At 36.7% G+C, this 17,993-nt stretch overlaps 1 protein-coding gene across 3 annotated transcripts in view; it reads right to left on the reverse strand.

Moving 5' to 3' along the window:
* Positions 1-17,993, reverse strand: part of nav2b (neuron navigator 2b) — a 65,320-nt gene that overhangs the window by 36,433 nt on the left and 10,894 nt on the right. For all 3 annotated transcript variants that reach the window (XM_089127917.1, XM_089127918.1, XM_039647949.2), the window contains exons 8-12: positions 16,278-17,238; positions 16,105-16,193; positions 11,637-11,748; positions 9,628-9,969; positions 4,863-4,985 (exon numbers count right to left, since the gene is read on the reverse strand). In XM_089127917.1, coding sequence (XP_088984043.1) covers positions 4,863-4,985; positions 9,628-9,969; positions 11,637-11,748; positions 16,105-16,193; positions 16,278-17,238 — 1,627 coding nt within the window. The remainder of the gene's footprint in view (positions 1-4,862; positions 4,986-9,627; positions 9,970-11,636; positions 11,749-16,104; positions 16,194-16,277; positions 17,239-17,993) is intronic.

Here is a 17,993-nt window from a genome sequence, read left to right on the forward strand (position 1 = left end):
TCGTACAAAAGCTTTAGACCGGTCAGTCAAGTCCAATGTGTTCAGTTCTCTCAGTCTATTTCTATCTGGCACTCTACAGGTACAGCAGATCACAGGGACACATTATCAGATCTCTGAGAAGTGAACCAGACACACCAATGCTTTCAAGAGCCTAATCAGCCACAGCTACTGTGCTTTTACTGCAGAGTCTGGGTGTGCGGTGAGGAGCGAGAGAAGCGTGAAAGTGCAGAGAGATCTTTTTTCAGCCCTACTATGAACTTCATGACTGTACCTGCTGGGCTTGCTTGTTGGCAAGAAGGCAAGTTGCCAGCTCATCTTTTTTTGCATCTCTTTTGGAGAGCACGTTTGTGTAGGCAGAATGTCTTGTAGCCCCAAAGACTTCTGGTCAAATTCAGTAGGCAAAAACATTCATTTATCTACAGCCAAACAACACTGGCGGATAGAAACTAACAAAATACAAAACTGCATTATAGAGAAATATCAGCAAGAAAATTTTTTTGACATCTAAAAACAATGATAGGAAAAAGAAAGAAGCACATTCAATTCCATGTAAATGCCTTCGGAAAAATTTTGGTTGCAATGCAAGTCATAAATCAAATATTGCTTAAAGGGGGCATATCATGTTACTGCTCTAATGTAAAAAAACAAAAAAGAAGGTTTCAGATTATCAAGATAAATGTCTAATCAAAAGGCTGAAAAATATATGAACATATATTAAATAAATAATTTAAATATATTATTATTTTTGTATAAAATAATACAAATACAATACATAATACAAAAAAGTAAAAATTATAATTATAATAAAAACAAAACAAATTTCAAATACATAAATATCAAGAAATATTTATTAAATATTCATATTCATATACATTTTCAGTTATATTTCCCAGCTCTAGTTAATGAACCATGACATGATTAACAAATGACCACTTACATATTAATGTCTATTCTGTATTCAGCAACTTAGCCAACCCTGATGAATGAAAGTCTACACTGGTAGACGTTAGAAAATCATTACAAATAGGTCATTTACATGCAGAAGTCTTAAAGCTACAGTAGCGAAAACTGATCTGACTAAAAGCTTGATCTGGTTTAGAGCATGTAGCATACCAAAGGCATTCACATGCAATGAAACTTATGAAAACCACTGACCCACAAATGTGTGTGCAATATGGCACATTTTCTCTGTGTGTGGGTGTGGATTTGACCAGGGCTCTCCTTTCAGTCCAGACATGGTCCCCAAGCCCCTTTCTCCAGGGTGAGACGCCCCGATCACGTTTCAGAGCCGTGTTTGAACTGCCACGGCCAAATTACACAGTCACACACAATGTAGCAGTCATCGTGGACCTGAAAAACGGACATCCCTCCACCGGCAGGAAACTACACTGAGATTCACACACCACATGCTTAAGACGACTGTCATTTCTGAGGCTGTGTCTGAATATCTATGTAAAAGTATAGGGTGGTCCTATTTCCTTTATCACAAAAAAACAGGTGCGGCATGCTTAATATAAAAATAAAAATAAATATATCATGTCTCTTCAGAAGACTTGGGTTAAACCCACTTTATTCATCAAAAAATATGAGATGATATTAAAAAAATAAATAAAAAAAATTATATATATATATATATATATATATATATATATATATATATATATATATGGCAGTTTTTTTCCCATGGTATCGAGTATCAATGTGTTTCAAGGTATTGTATCGAAATTTGAAATTACACTTACACTAGAGTGCTTATGTGAATATGCCCTGGTTCTACTAATCATAGCATAATATCAATAAAATACAATTTATCATCTGCAAGACAAATATAGTCAAAGCAAAACAAGAAGAATCATCAGCTGCAAAGGATCACCAAACCAAAAGCGAGAGTTATGATCTGATCAAAGGAGCGTTGACTGAATTTACAGTATAGCAAATTAATCTAAATAATTTTCTACAGCATCCACATCATCCAACTCCAAAACCAACATGGCTCCCCTCACGATGGAATTTAAGCAGCTCTCAGAGGGATGCACCACTGAAGTTCACACCACCTCATCTTTCTTCACTGACCGGAGTTTGTTTTGGAAGATTTGATGACAAAGCAAGTCGAAATAACGTGAGCAAAAAGATTTAATGCTTTTGTTTTTTACACCAGCTGCTGTTAGAGAAAGAATTCCAAAATTATACATGACATTTCCAGTAAGAGAGAGGGCAGAAAAGGAATTCCCATTGGATTCTCACCATTCCCACCCTCTAGCAACATTTCACAAGGTCTTAGATCATCCCTCTTTCACCTGTATCAATCTGGGCACTAAGATGATATCTTGACAGGTACTGGGCACAGAATCCTGGGAACACACCTGGCTGGGCTCAAGAAAATTACCTTATTTGGAAAACCATGGATAACAAAACTGGTCTGTAGGTCATCAATCTGACTCTGACTCTTTTTCTGCCAAGATTGTGATCAAATGCCAGTTTATCAGCGAGATCTTCTCCACTGACTTCATCAAGGACAGGGGTTTAGTCTTGAAGAGCCAGACTTTTCATTGCAGACAATGTCTGGTCCACTTCGCAGGACTGGACTGTCAAACCAAAATGTCAATGACCAATCAGAGTTAGTCCAACATTACAATTCTGTCGACATTTGCTCACCCTCATGTCATGTCTACACAAACTTTTTTTCTATGAAAACACAACAAAAGATATTAAATTCAATAAAGTGCAACAGTGCCTGCCAACTTAAGCCATCTTGGTTACAGAAGTATTTTTGCATACATTTGTTTTTCAAATGGTTTTAATAAAAGTCCGTTACCAACCATGAGCTACAAGGTAAATTACAAATTTACAAACTTTGATTAGAAGCAAAAAAAAATTGGACAAAAATGACAAGACTGTACTTAACCGTACAAGACTTTTGTAACGACTTCAAATAGGAAAATAATAACTACAATCCCATGAAGCATTGCAAATGACAATCAAATTAAAAATGGTAAATGTGGCGAGCAGGACGAGGCCGAGGGCCTTGAGAGAACGGCGCGAGGCCGGTGGCGTGAGTGATAATGAGCAACACCTGTGTGACGCACCGGTCTCGTATCTCTCACAGAGCGACGACAGTGAAGGACGAGAGAGGCCTTTACTTTCGTTTTTGTATTTGTTTATATATTTTATTAAACGTTGTTGAATGTTCGCCGGTTTCCGCCTCCTTCCCAAAACAACAAACTTTGTTAGAGAGAAATATAAAACTTTTGATTTAAAAATGTTGCAAAATATATAATATACAATTATGTTAGTACTGTAGTTTGAGTAGGTAGAGAGAGTGACTCTTACATCATTCGCAGTGCTTCATAGGAGACGGTGGGCACTAAAGTGTTGTTTTGCTGCAAATCTACTTTTTTAGATTCTTTGATTGGCGATTCTCTGTTGAATCATGGGTAAAGTAGTTTATCACATAGGAATTTTGCTGTTAAAGGGTAACTAAAACCCTGGTCGGAGCCTGACTTCACCCACTGGCAATATTTGAAAATGCTGAAAAAGTGGGCAGACCCCAGCGGAGATAGAGGGGACGAAATAGATGCTAAAACACTCTATCCTGATAGTTTTCAATACTCACAATTCCAATTCCTGACTCCCTACAGTGGTTTTGACGACACAAGATGGTTTTTATACTGCCAAGGGCGTAGCTCGCGGGGTGAGCTGAAACCTGGGTGCGTCACGAAGTGCGAAACATCCAATAGGAAAATTCAACTGCAGTAGCCACCGTTCAACCTGAAGAGGGCAGCACTAAGACGTTTTTACACCATATACTGTAGAAATAGAACACTTTATAAACAAATGTCAAAAAAAGTTACTCGAATCAATGACTGGTATTAATAAAGATCCATTCTTACAGATTATTAACTAAAAAAAGTTGGTTAAGTGTTTAGTTACACTTTAAACATGATTATTTAAAAAATAAGTTGAAATAACGTGGACTGATGGCTTCAACAAACAGATATACCATTGTTTAACAACATTGTAGCTCACATTAGGCTGTCTTTAAAGGTTTTTATCATTAAAAAACACATTTATACTTGCGCAACCTGACTGTTGAACTCTATGGGGTCCAAAACAACAAAAAAAGAAACAGGCATTTTTCAAAATATGTGTTCCACAGTATAGACAACACGAGATGCATGAATGATCAATGAGAAGCTTATAATGATCACTAATAAAAACTCTTGAGAAGAAATAAGGAAAATTAAGTCTTTTCTGAGGCTTCTTTCAGATCCAATCCTCCCATCAATCAATCATTCATACTTACCTACCCATTATTTTCTTTTCGATCTCTACATTTTTCATTTTCCCTTTTAAAGCAGACAAATCAGACATCTTTCAGTTCTGAACTAATGAGTCACCAGACGCATTTAATAATAAATATGCCATCCACTGTCAGTTCAGAATGTGTTTAGTAAAAACACAGACGGTTTTCCATGTTCACAGACACTATTGTTGCGCTTGAGGAGACACAGCACAAACGGTGAGGGATGTGGGATGTTAAACAGCCGCAGGGCTTGCAGGACGGCACAAAAGCACACCGAATGTGAGAGCAAACGCACACACGCAAAAAGAAGTGGATGTATGCCTAAACTGATGCATTAGTTGTTGCCTTTGGCGCTCACAAAGACAATGACTACTCTCTTCCATTGTGAGGAAACAAAAGCAACTCTGTTGCCCATCTGAAATGCTCCGGTTTGACTACCATACATCCTGTGGCGATCTACACTCAGGACTACTGATCATAAGAAACAGAATACATGGAAAATGAGAGTCTACAGGGTGAGTTAGTGCATGCAATGCAAAGGTGAAAGGTTAAGTTCTACCTATCAGTGTCTTCTTGACTCTTGGGATTAAAGTGGTGAACGGTCCCTCTCACGGAGTTCATGCCATCCGAGACCCAGTTAACCCTCCGGGAGTGTAGGTTGAGACCTCCGTCGGTCATGTAGCTGCAGACACACACACACAAATGCTAGTTTAACACACAAGATATTAACAAGACGCAATTACGGGTGTGATGCGGTGTCTTATCTGTTAATCGAGCATGGACAGGCTGTCTTGTGAAACACTGGAGTTAAATATGTAGCGAGACGCAATAACAAAAAGATATTTTACATGACGTTGCCCGCCGTCTGGTGATCTATCTATACTTATTCAGCTCCTTTGACAGCATGTTGTGTCTGGACGTTCACTTTCATAACAAATGAATTCAATTCGCTCAACTAACAGCGTAAAGACAAACGTTTGTCAATGTCAAGAGAAATCCGGCACAGGAAAAACCAGTTTTACCACATGCGTGGAAACGCATAGGTAGAGACGTGCTATAACGTTAGAAGATCTTGTCATTGATTGTACCGAAAGGACACATATACTATGTATTTTTATATACTTACTTTATATCGATTTTCAGGGCGGTCAGATCAGTGTTATATTGGTATACTAGTATTGATATACTAGTATTGGTATAGTAGTATGGTTTTTGATAATAAGGTTTAATTCGTTAAATTTTTTTTTAAGTTTTAGTTTTTTTGTTTATTTAATTTTAGGTACTTCAACTTAAACTAAACGAATATGAGAAATGTTGCCTTGACAACTCGCTGAAATATATTTTATTTCATTTCAGTTCATATTTTATTTTATAAAAAAAATGTTTTAATGGTTTTGGTTTTATTTAACAATAACCATGGCTGATATGATTGATATGGTCTAGCAATTTTAAAATAAACCATAGTGAATTACTCAAAGCCAAGATTTTGTTATTATAAATGACATTTTTTATGTAATATATTGATATTTTGGGTTTATTTGTGTAAAAAATAAATATAATAAATAAAATTTTACAAACCCATACAAACGTATTTTTCAAACCAACAAACCAATTAATACATTTTTTTTTAATAAAAAAAAATTAAACCTCACAAAGAATAACTTTACAAATCTCTTTAGCTAGTTAAAATGAATCTCAATTCAAAAACAGTTCATTACCCAAAGCAGCTATAACTAAATTTAGTGCCTATTTCAGTTTAACAAACAAAACCATAACCAACATGCAACTCAAAATATTCACTCACCTCCCAAAAAGTCACAAACTAGGACTGCGACAATCAAGAAAGTCGTTGGTTTCACATGACCAGGTCTGTTGACTGTTAAGGTGTGCGCTTATGTGTTTATGTTCTTACTGTAAGCACCTATCAGTGTTCTTAGTATCCCTAAGGACAAACTACATTAAGAAGTGAGGAAAGAGAGAGAGAAAATAAGACTTGTGGGTTGGACTGCAGGCAGAAGTGGACAGGAGAGCTGTGTGGGACAGTGTGTTTTAACCTGAGGCACAAGGTGGATGAGTGTTTACTCTGTTGACCCATTTAAGTGGATGTTCTACAGGTTCTCAAAGGACAGTCATTTGCCCTCTGGCGACAAGCAATATGAACCAAACACTTAAAACTACAGCAGGTGGGAGAGCATTGCTGATAATAACAGGCTGATCCGATAAGCTTTGTTTCAGGTTAATATGATTTTCACAGTAAAACAGGTACATCTCATGCAAGACAGAACTACTTGAAAGTAAATGAATTATCCTGGTAAAATTAGATTTAACAGAACAATTATGTGTTTCATCATGATAATTACTAATTCACATTACAATAACACTAATGCTAACATTTATTTCCCAATGAGCAATACATATTTATTTTTAGTTCATGGTAGCACATTTATTAATAATGTATTACAGTTTGAATTTAACATATAAGCTAACAAAATTAATTGGTATTTTTCATTGTTAACTATTACAAGCAACTAATGTTAAAAAAACGGAACATTATTGTAGGTGTTATTATCATATAATCTATTAAATGTTTACATACAGTGACATTAACACATAATATATAATCTAAAAATGTATAATATAAAATAGGCATTTTTACTGTATCAGATTGCTTATTATAATGGGAGTGAGTTCGTTTTGGTTGTTAGGTTTGCAGGAGACGGCACAGCATCTTAAAAGACACGCATCCTTTAGCTTGATCTCTCATTTCCTGCTGTGAAGCAATCGCTCTCTGACTGAGTCAGGTGACTGTTTCATCATCTGGGCGGCACACTAACCTGCTGGACAGGTGGGACATTTCCCAACAGCATACGCCACACTAATGATTTATGGTTTATAATTCATACAGATAATGAAATAATAAATGAATCATCAGGTGTGATTCAGATCAGAAGACAGGAAATATAATGAATTTCACAATCCTGGTTGATCAATCATAATTTTGCATCTTTGTACAACAAAAATATTAAATTGGCTTTTTTGTAGTAAACAGCAAAACTGTGACAAAACCAGTTTAGTAGATTTATGTGACCATTTAATATTGATTAAACTGAATAAATAATAAATCATGATATGAAACCATCCCTTGCCTGACCTGTACTATACTTTTTGAAGAAGTTATCTTTGTGAATAGTGTTTAAATGTTATAACTGGACAATATTTCCTATTATATGGGCACATTTGGGATCAACGGCTTCTGTTTAACTTTAGTTACTGAGCAATAGAGGCTTGTTAAGATTATTTCAACTAGTTAAACACTCAGTCCCATGGAGTTAGTTATTCATTTGCCCCGACCTGGTGACCCGCTACAAGTCATTCAACAGCAGTCTCGACAGACTGACAGATAGATAGATAAATAGATAGACAATGTATAATCAAATAATAACCTGGTGCTATAGTAGAAAACTCTTCAAACAAAAACATCTTTCATCTAAATGTAATAACTTTCTCTCTATAGTGTCTGTTGACATAACCAAGGCTGAATAGGCAAGGAATGATAAATAAAAATCGGCAGGAAAAACATAAAATAAAATAGTCCTTTATGTTTTCTACAGAAAATTGAGTTTTGCTTAGTTAAAATTATTAAAATAGAATAGAATAAAATAAATAAAGAAAGAAAAAACACCTCAATCAAATCTCAATGGATAATATAAATAATAAATAAATGTTCAAATAAAATGTATATACACATATATAAATCACAGCATCCACAATTCAGTCAAATCTCAGTGGATAAAATCAATACTATCCCTACATAATCTCCCACAAAACATTGTTCAAATGCCTTTTATGTAATCCTTATCCGATTATTTGAACATGTAACTAAGATGGGACTAAGATAAGCTAGTAAAAAGACACTAATCCAAACCAAAGCATCTGGTTTTAGAAACAGAATTTGCTGTAAGTACCCAATGTTGACTGCGTTTCAAAATCCATCCATATATGGTCTCAGTAATTGGGCTTAAAAGCTTTCCAACTATGATCATATGTCTCACAAAGATTTTCTTGTGGTGACAGAATCACTCTACTGGAATTCAGCACTGAGCAGAAGGAATATGAGAATCCAATAAAAGGTGTCTGTCTGATTCCTGTTTGAACAGGACTAGGGAAAGATTATGCACGGCATTTCTGCATTCGCTGCGTGTGTTGGTGCATTTAGTCGCATTTCCAAATTTGGATCTAGCCTCATATCTCTTCCATGGGGTCAAAAGGTTGCACATTTTTCCACGAAAAGTCAGCTAAATGCATCTCTGTGAGGTAAATTCAAGTACTCTCTTTCTCTTCGTGCCCCAAATATTCATATATTCACCCTCTCTCAGGATTCAACTATGAATATTTCCCATGACCCTTGACTCCCGTTCTCCTACCACAGGCTACATGATGCGTTTTCATGTCCTACTGATGGACTCCGAAATTAACAGCTGATAACAGACATATGAACAAAATAATTACTAACATGAAAGAGCTATTGAGGCTTCTCAAATTTATGTCAGTAACTAGCTACTGAAAGCTGCATACAGAAGCAGACGGGCTATTGGGATGTTGCATGATGCAAAACAAAGCCAAGAGTCAAGAAACAACACCATCTAAACATACTGTAATTTGCATGTTGCCACAAACCACACCAGTGCACCGGGGACTTTGAGCATGCAGGCAAAAACTGGCAGAGCTCCTAGGGAACGGCACAATGAAAGAGTGAAGTGAATAAAGAAAGCTGGATCTGTGTTACATGATTACATGCTAAAAAGCTGTGGCTAACCGCTCATGGGACACAGTAGGAATTCAGTGCAGGGCGCGTCGAGCCACTGCGCACTTGCATTAACAGTGCATCTTTTGATATATAGCGTTAAACGGACATTTTAACTTGTTAAAAGGATGAGTTGCACATTTTGTGTATATTCAAAAAAGTTGATTGATTAAAAATTGATTGATTAGAATATTCTGTTTGAAAGTAAATCAATCAAAATAAACTAGTCAAAAAGGACTAACTAAAGAGCGCCACCCAGAGGCAGATACAAAGCGATGCATTCTTACCTGTATTGATTGAACAAACATTTTTTGGTCCTGAGACTTCCACAGAAGTTATATGCACATGTTTTAGTTTTTAGATCACTTCTAATATTGATTGCTATCAGGATGTGAAATGAGTTTTGTAACCATTTATTTTATAAAATAATTGCCTATCCTACTTTAAAGCTGATGTATCGTCATCTATCAATATGTAACATTTGAAAACTTTTGCAAACACAGAATCAAACCACACTCACCCAGTGGAAACACCATCCACCCTCATGCTCTTGCCCAGGACGTCTCCATCACTCATGTACCCTGCCGTTTCCATGGCGACGCCCTCCAGCTCCTCCACCTTCTCTGAGAGCTCAAGGCCGCAGACGACTCCGTTGTGTGTGCAGGTCTGACGTCTGTGCGTGTGCCGCTCAGAGCCACTGCCGTGGTGTACGAACGTGTTTCCTGAAGAGGGGGCATCACCAGCTTGTAGACGAGGACTGGATGAGCCCAGCCGCCAGGGCAGTGCAGAAGCAGGGCGGGTAAGCAAGGCCCTCTCATTGACCTCTGTGGTTACTGTGCTGTCAAAGGTGGTCTCAAGAGTGCTGGCAGGCAGCGAGAAAGAAAAAACATGAGAAGTTAATGACATAATAACCATAAACTATACAGTGGGTTTATTAACATCTTGACTTTGTTCTTTATTTTATTCTGATTCAATATAACATCACTGACTACGTATATGTGACAAATGAGTTTAAGATGTTCAAAACACACACCAATGATCAGAGAATAATCAATAAATAATTACGTATATTTATGTTATTTATTGATTTTGATTGGACACTTGTTAGACCTAGAACATAATGCTTAACACTTATTCTTAACCTAATATCAAAGAAGTGACAAAAGGAGAGGTTTACATGATAAAAAAGGGTTTTTCAGGCACCTGATCAATTCAGGTTTTTCATCAATGAAATAATTTGTTATTTTAGTATTATTTATGCCATTATAGTATTTACTAATATTTGAAATAGGCTTTTATTTCTGTGGTTTCAGTTTTCATTTCAGTAATTCTGTTTTTGTCACTTTTTTTTTTTTTTTAAATATATCTATTTAGCTTTAATTTATATTGGTTTTCGGTAGTAAGTTGCCAAAATATATATTTTTAATATTCTTTACTTATTTTTTTTCCAGCTCGATTTCAATAAAGAATTAAAATTATTTTAAATTCCCTGTAGTTTTAGTTAACTAACAAAAATTCAAGCCACAACTGAAACTACATTCAGCAGACATTCGGTAAAATATCTAAAAATAAAATAAAATAAAATAAATAAATAAATCCTTTTTTTGTTTCAGAAAAGAAAATAATATGGGGTTGGAATGACATGAAGGTGAGTAAATAATGTAAGTTTTTTTGGGAGTAAATATACCTTTTTGAAAGAAAGAGAGCAAGCATCAGGCAAAAAGCATTGTTGAATTTTTGGCAAAATTATGCATCCTGTCGGGACAGCGTTTCATTGGGATATTAAAACAAGCTTTTTATCTAGTATTAGCAGGCAGTATGTGGCCTTCAGACGATTTCACGGCCAGCTTTTGTACCCTGGAAGGCCGAGACGCGTATCAAACTGATCACGGCAAAGACAAAAAACCCGGCACCCCCCAAATGAGCTCCTAATGCCAATCAAAATGTCTTCCTCAAAGCCATTTCAAGTTTAACACCCACAAACCCCCAGAGATAAAAGGGTTCACACACCCGGGAACAATGGGGTGCTTTCTGAACTGTGCATGCCCAGTCATTATTAATGTCATGTTGTACTTCAACCCTACTGAATAGAAGTCATTTAGAGTCTGAACATGAACTAACACCACAGAAAATGCAGTAAGAACTAACTACCACTAGCGGGAGCCCTTTGGGTTGACCACCAGTTCGCCAGATTGTTGGGTTAATCAAAATGACACTTTTAGACAATTGAAGTGAATGGGGTCTATTTTTAAATTAATGATTTAAAAGAAAACATTTGGTGCTAATAATTCTATAAAAGTACTTAATAATAATAATAATTCTCTTGTTAAAATTTAATAGTAAATTTTAACGTTTACGGCTTGGCCCCATTCGCTTCAATTGTAAGAGCGTCACTCTAATCCTTTGCTTTAAACTTTCCTTTAAGATAAGTCATATTTCAGAAGAATTAAACAAACTTTAGTCACTTCTATCAGGCTGAAACATACACAAAATATGAGAAAAAATAAAACACATCACACTGGCTTTTACCTGTGACTGACATGTGTCGTCCCCCTCAAACTGGACATGGTTTCCTCAAGGTTTTGCCTCAGATCAGCAATGTTTTTCGCAGTACGTAGCCTCTTGTTTTCGGAGTCCTCACCTGAGGAAACCAGACTCATCACCATCACCAAAGTCTGCAAACAGCTGCTACTATAACTCTAAAGCATGTCTGAACACACACACACACACACACACACATTCACACACCTAAAATACTTCAGAAATGCAGCTAAAACCCGAAGAATCATGGGATAGTGTAAATGAAGCAACTCCGACCTCTGTATTGGCATCACAGCACTAACTCTGCCCCTTTAACTTCTTGTGAAGTTAAATCTCCTAGCGTAAAAGAGCTTTTTGTTTTCTTGCACCAACGTTAACGTACGAAACGTTAGCCAACCGCTGCTTAAAAATAAACACGCAGTGTATGCCGTAGGTGAGAGGGGATTTGGCTTGGATTAACGGCTGTTTACTGATCATAAGAGGTCCACAAGGGGCTCAGAAGGTACAGAGCACACTCACTCACACACACACAAACACTCACACATGATGTAAAACGTGTAAAAGAATGAGTGCCGTGGAAAAGTACATTCCTAGAGGCTGTAAAAACCACAAACAACCTCTTTCAGAACTGCTCGCTTAGGCTAATGCTAAATCTTTGTTCTCTTCCCACCTTTTGGGTAAAAAAAAACTAGTTTCCTCTCAAACTACTTCAATTATAGAACATTTTATTTTTAAAACAGGATTTAGTTTGGCTTTATTTGCAAAGATATCTGATGGGATGAAAGTGATAATGCAACGCAAGTAGGCTAAGCATTGGGCGCTAGCGTAAATTAGCATAAATGTCTATAGACCATTTTGAAAGATGTAAACAACACTGGTCCAGAAACACTTCCTGTTTCAGTTTGTAACTGTTTTCTTTATTTCACATGGAAAGAAAAAATCTTAAAGATGTTTGTTTAACTTTTTGACTCAGTTTTATATGTTCTGTCGGTTGTATTTTATCCCAGCTTTTATGTAGTGTTAAAAAACTGAAACAGGAAGTGCTTCTGGACCAGTTTTGTTTACATCTTGCAAAATGGTCTATATTCAATTTTTCAAGTCAACTGCTGTCATGCCAGATTTCAGGGTCATTATCTAAAACTAATTAAAAAAACAAAAAAACAACAACATTTTAACAGATTTGCTTTAGCCAAGTAGTTAACGCACATGATTATAATTGCCAAAAGGGGCACTATGCGAAAACATCCTCTTGTATAGTCAGTTTTCTCTTTCAAGCCAACAATGGCAGACTTCCAAGAAAAAAAGAGATGTCTTAACAGTTACTACACATTCTAATATAAAATTCGCAGGTCCATTTCTCCTCTTGTTACTGTCTTTATCGAATAAAAAGTGACAAAAAAGCAGCCAAAAATGGAAAATCAAGACTTCAGGTGTGTTAAATTCCTCCTAGTTTTTTAAAACAGTCATCCAACACTCATCTACTCACTTTCATGATTCTCAAACATGTCCAACATGGTTAGAAGGATCTCCTCATTAACCCGAGCAATTCCATCCCACACACAAGAGTGTTGGCTCAAATGCAGCTGATATACAGAGCTGATAGTGTTGAGCTCCCTTTCATTCAAAACACTTGATTGAGTGTGTTCAGCCAAACATTTAGATGATTTTGGAGGTCCACCAGAACTGTCTACACCCCAGAACCTGTCCTTTCTCCTGAGACTGGAGCAGTCATCCAAGTCTAAGATGTCCTCATGAGAACCATCACTTGTTCCTTCAGTTCGGAGAGGAGATGCCAACGGACAATGGCGTTCTGCTTGGTCCATTGAGAAGATGATTCATTTAGGTCTTCTTCTAGTGGTACAGATCTTTGTCTCGTTTGCAGAAAAAGACTTCACAGAGCTACTAATGTCCTGTGCTTTTTCTGGTGGCAACGTGTCCCTGACTCTCCTACGCTTCTATTAAGATGGATAAAAGGTCTGTCTGACACATTCAGAGTTGTTTTCCAAGAGAATGTCCCGACTGATTCGTGAAAGAAGCTCTTGTGATGGCGGTCCTGCCTTTTTCTTTCCTCCATGGAAAAGAGAGGGGAATTTATAATACAGCTCTCATGTCCACACCAGCCCAGGGAACTTCCCCTGTGGAGAAGAGTTTTTCTCTCCACACAAAGTTCTGACAGACTGAGACAGGACACACACACACACACACACACATGCTGGTAGGCCTTGGCAACTCCTTGACATTCATAGCCTTTTACATGCAGATGAGTGCTGTTTTGTTTTCTTGTTCACTCTCAGACTGGCCTGACATTGGCCTCAAAGTTCGGAAAACACTGCTCACTTATTCTTAAATAATCAGTGTTGTTTTATACAAAGACACAGTTAATGACCTTGTCCTAACCAGGCATTAGATTTGGGGAGTAACTATCCAAAAGTGGCAACACTACTAAAATGTTTAGTAGAGTGATATTAGACTGTTTCGAAACAGTTTTTCCCAGTAACAAGTCCAACATTCAGCCTTGTGACATGGTAAAACAATGGTTTCCTGAGCAAGTCTAAACTGAAATGTCTGATTCATTTAAGTGAACTGTTAAATTATTCAAATCATTTGCTAAAATTATTAACACTATGAAACATTAAAATGATTTGCTATGAAGGGCTATGAAATCACTAAAAAGATTTGCTACCAGTAACGTCTCGGTTACGTATGTAACCCTCGTTTCAGAGACGTGTCGTCGGGGAGTTCCAATTCCAATTCGTCAGGGAACTCCCCGACGACATGTTGGACTTCCCAGGACGAAAGGGAACTAAAATTATTTACTATAATTCTGCTAAATGCATAATGGTTCAGTTCACTAAAATGATTCACTGTGAATCACTAAAAAATAACCGTGATTTTAACGGTAAAATACTGTAAAAATGCTACAGTGCAAAACTGTTAATTGGTAAACAGAAAGTTTCCGTACTATACACGGTAAATAACTGTGATATAATTTTACAGTAAAATACCGTTAAATTTACAGTTTTCGAAAGTGAAAAAGAACAAATCATTGTATAATTTACAGTGAAAAAACGTAAATTGACATTCCCACAATTCCCTGTGTGACACTTCACATTTTATGTATTTTTGTTGAAATAACTATGGTTCTACATAGTTTTATTGTTTTTTTTTAATCAGTTATGTACATTAGGGTTATATGTTACATTTAATGTTGTTAAATTAATGTTTATTGCTTTTTTTTAATTTCATGTGTGTTACCATGATGGTGCTTAATGTTTGTGTGAATGACACTGTGCAGCTTCTTGAATTAAGTATTGCTTTAAACAAGTATTCACTTGTGATGAGCTGTGGTTGCTTATGTCAACGGTTCTCAAACTGGGGGCCGTGGCCCCCTGGGGGGCCACTAGATGGCGCTAGGGGGGCCGCAAAGAAATTCTAGAATATGAAATTATTTAAAAAAATTATTTTACCTGTATGTAAGTTTGGATTGTCCTATGTAAAATCTGCATTGCATGATTTCTTTTATATTGTAAAACTTGTATAAAATTGTATGTCTTCTATATTTATTTATAGAATTCTGTATTTATTCTGTATTCTGTATTTATTTAAGTAGAGTAGAATTTTTTTTTTTCTTGCTGAAAAAAAACAGATTGCTGTTCAAATTTGCAAACCAAACTTGAGCTACTGTCATTTACTACCTTAAAATGTAAGAAGTTTAATGCACTTTTTTACAATCAGCAAATTAATTTTTCAGTGTTTATCTTTTACTATGAACATCACAAATGTTCAGTATTCAATACTTTTGTTGCACTTTTCAGACAATGTTACTGTTAACTGTCAAAACCATTTTTTATAAAAAAAATGTTATATTTAATGAAATGTACAATTTAACTAATTTTGTATATTCAAAGACATAAAGCTAAAAACAGAACTGTTGTTCCAGCATTGTACAAATTCATTTGTTTTTGGTACAATCTAAAATTTGTAAGTAAAATTGTACGTTTGAGGATGTTTTCGTTATGAGTTTTCTTTTGGGGGGCCACAAAAGGATTCACCCTACACAAGGGGGCCTCCTCCTGAAAAAGTTTGAGAACCACTGGCTTATGTAACTCTCATCACTGTTGTGATGATTGTTGGTTGTCAGTGTATTACAATGGTCTAAAACAGATACCAATACATCAATAAGTTGGTAAATCCAGATTTTATCAGAAAATAAATTACGGTTTATTACTGTAAATTTTAAGTTTAGTCTGTAAAACCATTAACGTTCCTACAGTATTTTTAACAGTAAAGTTCTGGCAACCACAGCTGCCGGTTTTTTATTTTTTACAGTGGGTGATTTAACAACTCACTTGTGGCAGTGACTATTTATATCATTTTCAATTACAGTTTCAAGTAGCTTCCCCAACACTCAAGTTTATTTTTCTGTACTCATTCTCATTATTCTCATAACGCTTACCTGTCAGGTTCTCAAGAGAAGTATGGATAGATTTGCTGCACAGGCCTGCTCGTGTCACCAGCCCAGTCTTATCAATTTCAGTTTGAGACCTACATAGTGACAGGACAACATACTAGTTTAGAACCAAATGGAGTAAGCAGGATAACACATTAAAAGCCCCACAAAGGTGTTACCTGTACATGAATGGGGCGACAGTGGCCATGTTGGGATGGCTGTATTGTTGCTGGAGCTGTGGAAGTTGCACACTGACCATATTGCTGGTTGTTGAGTGGGTCTGCGCACCACCAAGGGTGAGATCTTGGCTACTTTTCCCATCTGAAAATGCTAAGCTAGATGTAAAGCTGTAGTTTCTGTTATCTTTCTGCCCTTTATGCACAGACAGACCTCCTATCTTTGTGCTCCGTAACCGCTCTCCCTCCGCACCACAAGGGGGCGACGCTACAGTCTTATTTGCAGCTGAACCCTTTCCTCCTTGGCTTGGTTTGGGAATTCCACTCATGGCTGACTTTGCATTGTCTTTTTTTGCTTTGTTTCCTTTGGGAACAGCCTTCTTCGAGTCTAGTACAACAAGTCCGTCAGTTTTTGTGTCTCCTTTCAGGTGTTTGGGATCTGTAACAGGAAGCTGTTTGAGCTTTTCTTTCTCTTTAGGCTTTGACTTCTCTTTAAGGTTTTCAGACGCTTTTGCCGAGGTTGTTTTCGGCGCCAAAGATTTTCCAAGCGTCAACTGTGCAAAGCCTTTCAGAGCTAGCTTGGGACTTGAGCTGCCAGAACTGCTGGGGGTGACAGGCCGTTGGTTTCCTGGGTGGATGGGGCAAATCTGGCCGCCTTCTGGTTCAACATGCTCCACATCGTCTGTACTGACAACCTTGGAGGCTCTGGAACCCGTTTTGCTGTTGAAGAGCTTGAGCTTTTCCAGCATGGACTTCTGGGCAATCACCTTAGGAGGAACCTCAAGAGAATCTGGAGCTGGTTGTTTAACCGTTACCATGGAGGATGTGGCAGTGTGTTTAGCGCTGAGCGACTTGCTTCTCCAGGGTTTAGAGGTGGAAGTTGTGGTGCTCGTACAGCTGGGTGAAGGAATGGAAGAGCTGATTGGTCCATGATCAACCATTATTGGTGATGAGGTGGTTTTCTCTGTAAATTCACAAGAGAGTTAAATATAAACGTCAATTTAATCCATTGCTTGGTGTCAACTACTGAAACAGGCACTTGGACAAGTAGGGAGGTCAAAGGCACAGAGAAAATGGGTCAAATCTTTTAAAAACTAGCAAGTGCAGTCAAGCTGTTGCACATAGACATTAGCAAGAGTGACACCCGTGGGAGTTTGGAAATATGAGAGCGTATTGGATGAAGTGCTGAGAAAACTATGAAGATAAATATTTAAAGTATGTGAAGTAATGTATTAATATTTATTTTTGAGATCCAGGGTTTTTAGTAAAGGAGAGTTACTGTGGAGCATTTCTTGACATTTGAGATGTGAGTGAAGAAACTGATTATTTGGTTAAATATAAAAACAAACCATTTCCAAGGCACATTTTTTATGTGCTTTCAGTCATAATACTAATGCAAAAATATAAAATAAAACAAAAATGGACAAATATTTTGTATTATTATTATATAATACATACAATAATATTTAATAGCTTATACAATTAGCCTGAATTGCATGAAAATTCAGTATGTGATGAAACCAAACTCTTTCAAAGACTAAGTAAAAAAGTTAAACGTTTCATTTGACCTTTTCTGATCAGTCACTGTCTTTCCCTGATTTTATTTTCCTGCACTGCTAAACTGGTGATTCCCATTGTATGCATTATTTAATTATGCAATTATTTACTAGCCTGTTGCATAAAAACTTAGTTAAGCGGTGCTTACCTTACAGGCAATCG

This window comes from Pimephales promelas, chromosome 25, assembly GCF_988280905.1.
Source record: "Pimephales promelas chromosome 25, fPimPro1.hap1.1, whole genome shotgun sequence".
In the NCBI taxonomy this organism is placed as follows: domain Eukaryota; kingdom Metazoa; phylum Chordata; class Actinopteri; order Cypriniformes; family Leuciscidae; genus Pimephales; species Pimephales promelas.